The sequence below is a fragment of the Olea europaea genome, chromosome 2 (assembly GCF_002742605.1).
Source record: "Olea europaea var. sylvestris chromosome 2, O_europaea_v1, whole genome shotgun sequence".
Taxonomy (NCBI): Eukaryota; Viridiplantae; Streptophyta; class Magnoliopsida; order Lamiales; family Oleaceae; genus Olea; species Olea europaea.
Window position 1 is genome coordinate 16,260,882 of NC_036238.1, and position 8,031 is coordinate 16,268,912.

General features: G+C 35.4%; 1 protein-coding gene across 1 annotated transcript; it reads left to right on the forward strand.

Annotated features, from left to right (window-relative positions):
* Positions 1–351: 351 nt before the first annotated feature.
* Positions 352–5,282, forward strand: LOC111412426 (magnesium transporter MRS2-3-like). Its single transcript, XM_023043354.1, has 6 exons — positions 352–884; positions 1,373–1,612; positions 1,716–1,844; positions 2,669–2,829; positions 3,599–3,842; positions 4,727–5,282. The coding sequence occupies exons 1-6, from the start codon at positions 420–422 to the stop codon at positions 5,012–5,014; spliced, it is 1,527 nt and encodes a 508-aa protein (XP_022899122.1). The 5' UTR covers positions 352–419; the 3' UTR covers positions 5,015–5,282.
* Positions 5,283–8,031: the final 2,749 nt, after the last annotated feature.

Here is an 8,031-nt window from a genome sequence, read left to right on the forward strand (position 1 = left end):
AGTGTGAAATTGGAGAAATGTTGAGTGAAAATGATGGTTGCTTGAGTGAATGGTATATAAAAAAAGAAAAAGAGGTTGATGATAGAAAATATTGACACCGTCTTGCATGAACTACTTTTGTTAGTCTCTTCTATATTGTGGTGATGGGGGATGATACACGCACATCACGTGAGAGGGTAGATATCGATATTGACGTCACACCAAGTAGGATTTTCATGTATAGAATAACTAAAAAAATTTTATACTTATATGAAAAATTTTACTTGTACATAAATATTATACATAATAATGTCTATAATGTAATATGGTAATCATTCAGTTGTTGACGTATATTTGAATGAAAGGTTCGATTATATTACATAGTCCCCCACACAAAATAGTCAACAGAGCGAAAACAGCGACAAAGAAACCCATAAACCATGAGGGCCCCGCCCCCTCCCCCACCAAACCACACGGCTCCACCGGCGGTGGCCGACGAGGAAGGCACCGGAGAGCCCCTCCTTCGCCCAACAACCACCAACGCGGTTCCTGGCGGCTTAGGTGTAAGCATCGGAGGAGGGCTCCGAAAGAAGGCCGCCGGGGTGAAGCCCTGGTTGCTTTTGGAGTCGACTGGACAAGCCCAGGTGGTGGAGGCCGGAAAACACGCCATCATGAAGAGGACGGGACTCCCTGCTCGCGATCTCCGGATCTTGGACCCGCTCCTCTCCTATCCCTCTACCGTTCTGGGTCGAGAGCGGGCAATTGTTATCAATTTGGAGCACATAAAGGCAATCATCACGGCCCAAGAGGTGCTCCTGCTGAATTCAAGAGATCCCTCAGTCTCCCCTTTCGTTGAAGAGCTTCAGAGAAGAATTTTTCGCCATCATCAGGCCATCAAGGCTCAGGTTTCCCACCATCTCATCATATACACGCATATATACTTTGATTTTGAAGAGTTTATGTGAAAATTATAAGTTTTTGATTGTTGATTATTAGATTTTAGGTTAAAAACAAAGGCAAAAATTTGATCCTTTTTTTCGTTGGTATGATAGTGTACTTAAAAGAATAACATGACGCAGAATCTTGACTTTTTCGATTTTATTGTGTTATTTCATATTAGTACTAGAAGATGAATAATACTTGATATCGTGGGCGTTCTTACTAATTTTTATCTATTATCTTCTATTTAACAAGGAAGGATAAGTTTGTGCTCCACTAGTGCTTGCAATTCAACCAATCAACTTGATTCTTCTCTGAATCTCTTAAATTGATATTTGTTACCCAAATTATGAAATTTAATCAATTTGACGAGTTTTCCTTATCTACATGAACTCATTTGGTGCATGTTCTTAGTTTCACATTTATCTGATCATTTGGAGTGATGGAAATTAAGGAAGCTGGAACCAATTGCGAGAATTCGGACTGGGCAAATTTATATGATTTGGGAGAGCTACAATCAAGAGAAGTTAGTCCTCCAAATTATTCCAGGAGTTTCTCAAATAATGATGGGGAGAGGAAGGCCGATGAGAAGCAACTGGTAGTGGAGAATCGAGACGGATTGAAGATTCTTCCATTTGAGTTTGTTGCTTTAGAGGCATGCCTTGAAGCTGCTTGCAGTTGTTTGGATAGTGAAGTAAAGAATTCTTATACTGCTCCATCTTTTAAGAAAATACAATTTGTTGCCTCCTTTGCTTTTTTGGTTTATTTTAAATGTTTTTGCCCTGATTTCAAGCTAGGCAAGGACATTGGAGCAGGAAGCTCATCCTGCATTGGATAGGCTGACTTCAAAAATTAGTACTCTCAATTTGGAACGTGTACGACAAATTAAAAGTCGCTTGGTTGCAATAACCGGACGAGTTCAAAAGGTTGGGTTGATGAGTTTTGTGTAATCCCATTACAAATTGTCTACTTCTACTGCCTATCTGACTTTGAAACTAAACTCTGATTAACTTTAATTTGTCTTCTGTGATAAAACATGAGATGTTACTTGTTTAGAGTTTTCTTTAATTGCTGAATTCATGCTCAGTTAATTGTTATCTTTGATTGTTTGGCTTGATTTTTCTCTGATCAATTACAACTGCATATTATGATGTGTAACACTTACGAAGATTAATGACTTTTAGATATGTACCTAAATGGTGAAGAGGTTTTCATTAGCTTTTGTTTTGTTCTTTTTTCTTTTGCTTGAATTTATATAAGGAATTCGATACAATGTATCATATAGAAGTGACCTTTGGGTTGATATATTATGAGACGACCAATTGTTGACTGAAATTGAGATTATATAATATTTTATTTTTTTGGTCGTTATATTCATATAAATTTTGCCCAAGGGGCAATAATAATACAAATACAATGCAGTTTTCATACTTGGGGCTTTTTCTTTATCAATTCTTTTCTGACAGATTGGTGTTACTAATCGCTTGGAGTAAAAATGCTTCTACTACTGGTCCTTTAAGATTTTCGTAAATTTTAGCACTGTTCCATTCCTTGAGCGCTAGATTTCATGTATACATGTACTTACATAAAAATGGTGCATATGGCATAGGTTTTTGCTTTTTTTAAGCAAAATCATATTTTTCAACATTATTGTCTTGATAATTTCTAGGTACTTTCTTATAATTGTGGTCATGTATTAGCTACTTTTTTCTATTACCCTTCATCTGGTAATTCTTACATAATTTTTCAGGTAAGAGATGAATTAGAGCATTTGCTCGATGATGACGAAGATATGGCAGAGATGTATTTGACTGAAAAGCTTGCAGAACAGCAGCTTGAAAGTTCTTCTGCTGCTTCTTTAAATGAGCAAGATGACATGGATGAAGTTGTTCAGTCTGAAATGGATGACAGGCACGTGAAAGCTTCTCTGTTTCGACTAAATCATATAATTTATTTCTGGTTAATAGTGAGCCACCTCATCTAAAAATTAAGCTTTCAGGTTATTAGGTGGTTCAACATGGTATTAGGGTATAATTTATTTCTGGTTAATTGTGAGCCACCTCATCTAAAAATTAAGCTTTCAGGTTATTAGGAGGTTGAACATGGTATTAGGGTAGGCAAAAGACTTCTGTTCAAGTCTCTGATAGACCTCCCAATTAGTCATGCAAGTTTGTTACTCCATATTCTAGAGTGTTCCAATCCAGTTAGTTATCAGGGATAATTTGGGGAATAAGGGTGGAAGTAGTAGTATAAATGTAATAGGTGAGGGAGTAGAAGGGGGCAATTATTGAGTGAGTGGAAGGGAAACCTTGAGGAGAGTTATAGCCCTCTCGAATGGCTAATTGTTCTTTACTTTCTTTGTAATTTTTCTGCAATTCAGCCAAGGTTCATTTTACTATTTCGTGTCATTATTTTCTTTACCGCTAGAACCCTATCAGTCTCATTGCCACACTTTTATACACATTTCAGCCCTGTGGTAAAAAGTGAATCTTGTCTGCCCATGAGGGGGCATATTGAAGACGGTCTAAATAAGCAATTTTGACCCCTCTCTCACCTTCAAAAGAAAAAAGTTTGACCACTCTCTTACAAATTTAGTTTTTATATGAGGTGATTCGACAGTTATTACCATAATCTTTACTGCTAAAGTGCATGTTACAACTCCATTCTTGTAACAATTCAGGGTTACTGCTGAAATATCAATGGAAGGTAATGGGAGTTCATTTATTTCTGGTGGTGATCTTAAGCAGATTGACAACTGCCAGGAACAGTTCTTTGGAGGTCCTGTTGCTCCTAGCAGAAACAGTCATGGGACCCATACCAGTACACACAGTGCTATAAGCAAGCACCTTGACGTAGAAGAGCTTGAAATGCTCTTGGAAGCATATTTTGTGCAGATTGATGGTACACTGAATAAATTATCCACTGTACGTAACTTATCTTTATGCTTGAAGAACTTTAAATTGATTTGATTTCTTTTTGAGCTTCAAAGTGTTAATTTAACATATATTTTTCTTTTCATAAAGGATTTCTTTGGTGTATTAATATATAATGCTTTTTGCTTAATTTGGTTTTTAGTACTATCGTGGATGATCTATTGATATTGTAGTGATTAATAGTCATTTGATTGAAGAAGTCTCGGATTTCCAAGATTGCTACCCATACTGTGTTTACAAAGGGATATTACATGGACATACTTTGCACTTACTGCACAGAATACGTCTGCAAAGTTTTTGCTGCATATTCTTTATATTTTGAACCTCGTGATACTGCTGTTGTGTGACGAACCTGGTATTTTGTTCTCTATAAGCATTTATGTTTGCTCCTTCCCGATACGGACAGAAGAAAGTTGAAAGGAGCAGAAAAAGTCCTATTGCACCTTTGAAATACCTTTTCATTTGATACAAAAGTGGTTACCTTTGAAATACGTTTTTATTTGATACGAAGTTTGGTCTTCACAAACTTTAAAATGCAATTACGATATTTTGTTCCCACATTGTCTTTATGGTCTTATGCTGTGCTGTAATCTAGATGCTTCTATAGGAGAAATTTGGTCCCATCAAAGCTTAGTGCTATATGGGTTATTTTGACTTTATGAAACTAAAAACTGCACTACTAACATTTATGGCATGTTTGGCAAGAAAGATTGGATAGCATTAGAGTGGACTGTATGAAAGATGTAAAAGATGCTAAAAACTTGTTAATTGTAGTTTCTACTTGTTGCGTACTGCTTGCAAACACTCATTTGTCTTCTTTACTTCTGCTGGTTAATACATATACTGACATTTTATCCCTTGGATGCTATTGGAAGCTGAGGGAGTACGTAGATGACACGGAAGATTATATCAACATTATGTTGGACGACAAGCAAAACCATCTCTTACAAATGGGGGTTATGTTAACAACGGCAACCCTAGTGGTGAGTGCTTTTGTGGTTTTGGCTGGGATTTTTGGTATGAACATAAAAATTGAGTTGTTTAATCCCAACATAGCCGGGATGCCAGAATTCCTTTGGACGGTCGGGGGAGGTACGGCTGGTAGTGTTTTCCTTTATGTGATTGCAATTGCCTGGTGTAAACACAGACGGCTGCTGGAGTGAGACACAAACTGTGTTTCAGCCTCGGCTTCTTATCAACAGCTATTTTATTTTGCGTTTGTATACATGGTTGAAGTTCTGATGCTTTCCTTTTAGTTCTTTGTGTGGTTTATACAACTGACCTCATACACTCCACATCCGTCTCCATCTCTGTATAATCGTTTTTTTTTTTTTTTTTTTGGCGAAGGATGTTGTGGTTATTTGCTTTCAGAATCTGTGTTGCATTTAGAAAATGATCTTATTGGTCTTGCAACTTTTACTTGTGGGCTTATGATTATTTGTTGTAGACTTCAAAAAGGAGAAGTGTGCACTGTGTTTCTCTTTAACCAAGTACTTTGTAGGTGGGTTGATGATTAAAAAATTCTTTTTTACTTATTAATTTATTGTTAATGTTATTTTTTTTATTTAAACAAGTAATAAAAATAATAATATGAATGAAATAGAAGATTCGGGTTGGGTTCGACGAATTTATGGTGTGATCATATTCACCGTACTTTTACAATTTATAGTTTCGGGACACAAATTCCTTGCTACATTCGGGAGCATGGTTGCGAGGCAATGCAGGACGAGGAATTTTATCATCTTTATTGAATTATTGCACCTGATTTTGGACATATATATAGCAACACTTGACGTTTTTAATAAACTATTTTGCACATTATCTTGGAATCAAGTACTAGTGTGTACGTGTGTTCATACAAGAACATATCCTTATTGTTAAGAATAATGTTATTTGTAGTCGCTCACTGCGGCAGTAGCCCTACGTGGCATATACATGGCAGGTGATTATTTGATGTATTAATGAATAAAAAAACTATCACATTAATGTATCAAATATTCATCTGTCATGTGTATGCCACGTATGGCGACTACCGTAGTGAGCGACTTTGAATATCATTACTCGTTTGTTAACGGTTCAAAAGTGCAAGGGTTGTAAGAATTGTCAACTTTTCAACCCTTAATTGCATAATTTTATTTTATCAAAATCTGCTATTTTTTATTTTATAAAAAAACTGTCACACAACCCTAAATTAAGCTAATTAAACTCATCGATCAAAATTTTAACCGAACGAGAAAGAGAGAATTGTAAAATAGTTTAGTTATACTTATTTTTAACTAGTTGAAACAATGCACGGATGGTGAGTGTGTCTAATCAACCATGCTAGACGGCAGGGGGACTAACCCCCAACCTATAGAGGAGACGTGTCCACCCTGGACGGACAAGGGCCATGTACGTCTAGTATAATTCTTATCTAATCAAACCCAACACACATTCCCTGTAGAGGAGGGGAGGGTTGTTACTCTCTAGATGCGGTAAATGTACTTCTTGAGTAGTTGAGACTGATTTTTTGAAGTTTGTTGTCGAGAGTTTTTCATGATCTTACTAAGCCTTTATTTGATATTCATTATTTTTAAAATTTATTTTTCTCTCTTTTCTTTTCAAACACACATTTTTCAATAAAATAATGTTACTCGCAAACATTTTTAAAAAATAAAACAACTATGAGTCGAAAAGGAAGTATTGTAGATTAGAGTGTAATGATTTGGCGCCTTTTTGTCAGTTTTGAGCCCCATTTTTGGGCTAAGAATGTATTTTGAGATAGTAAATTGATGAAAAATGTGTTATATAACAAAAAATTTTGGACTTGCTTATAATATATTTTATCGAATAATGTGGGATTGAAAAGAAAATAGAGAAAAATATATATTGAAAATAATGGAAATCAGGCAAGAGCATAATCATGTCTCACATTCTTCTTGAAGAACATTTTTTTATTTTTAATTTTTTTGAATCCTTTACTTACACAACGATTTGAATTATGACCAATGTGACTGTTTACTTAGTGTTTGTGACTGGATGTTCATAAGATGGAATAATCTGGCAATGCCGCACGCTAAAAGAATATTACAAGGAAAATTCTTAAGCCCTATATTTAGGGAAAAAGGATAATTCAACTAAGAGCAATGTTATTTATAGTCAACTATATTGCAATAGTCATCCTATGTATGATTAGCATTTCTCTTTGACTAGTCATCTCAATGATTTGATAGGGTAATTTGGTTTAAGATTAGAATTTCTTTTCACCATTTTTTATTATCTATTTTCAATGTCAAAAACCATCCCTAATACATCCCTAACATGTAATTAGAATTTATTTGATAATAAAAGGTTGAACCCCAACTTTGAGGGCTCTCACCGCCCTATTTCTGGAGCATCGTGAGAGGTAAATCGTGGGATGAGCCCCAACATGTCAGAGAACAAGAGATTATCCGTACACTGGTGTTCACAAAGATTTTAATTCCATATCTCAGAAATAAACCCTCACACTATGGTTGTCAGAAAAGTTGCGTTTACCTCACTCGTATCCTTTGCACTACTGAATTATCAAGAACTGACTTGATAACGTTGTGCAAACTACCTATTCTAATAAAAAGAAATGACCTACAATTGTAATGTAAAAGTGTGACTCGTACAATCTACCATACTACAGTTTGAATGTGCACCTTACCTATAGTTTACTCACACAATCTATTATTTTATTAGGATATTTGTACCAAGTATTATATGTTTAGATTGTACAACATATCAAGGTACACGAGAAAAGTAGTTTGAAGACATCGCAAGTCGTTCCACTACGAAAAACAAAATTTGTTACAAAAATATTTAACTTGTTTCAAAACTGCACTACAAAAATCATTTTTATCGCAGGTTTGACAAGAAAAAAGGTTGATGATGAAGATGCTAAAATCTCTTCGTTACACAACTAGACTTTACTGGTATTTCATACCAAACATTCATATACTTCCATTAAATCTCGAAGTTTCATTATTATACCAAATAGTTTATAGTTGGAAGAACTGGTGTGACCCCTTTACATACTTCAATGAAGTTGTACCAAAAGCAATCATGCTACTTGTATAATAACTAATTTGACAAAACTGATGATTGGCGTACAAAGGGGAGCGTTCACAGGGATTTTACAAGTCATAAACAATGGGGTGGGTCGGTTAATTTTTGA

Bases quoted from the DNA above. Each gene is read 5' to 3' on its own strand.
- LOC111412426 (XM_023043354.1), top strand. From the start codon at position 420: ATGAGGGCCCCGCCCCCTCCCCCACCAAACCACACGGCTCCACCGGCG. The intron at 885-1,372 runs GTTTCCCACCAT...ATGGAAATTAAG, and splicing joins ATCAGGCCATCAAGGCTCAG to GAAGCTGGAACCAATTGCGA. The intron at 1,613-1,715 runs GTAAAGAATTCT...ATTTCAAGCTAG, and splicing joins GCAGTTGTTTGGATAGTGAA to GCAAGGACATTGGAGCAGGA.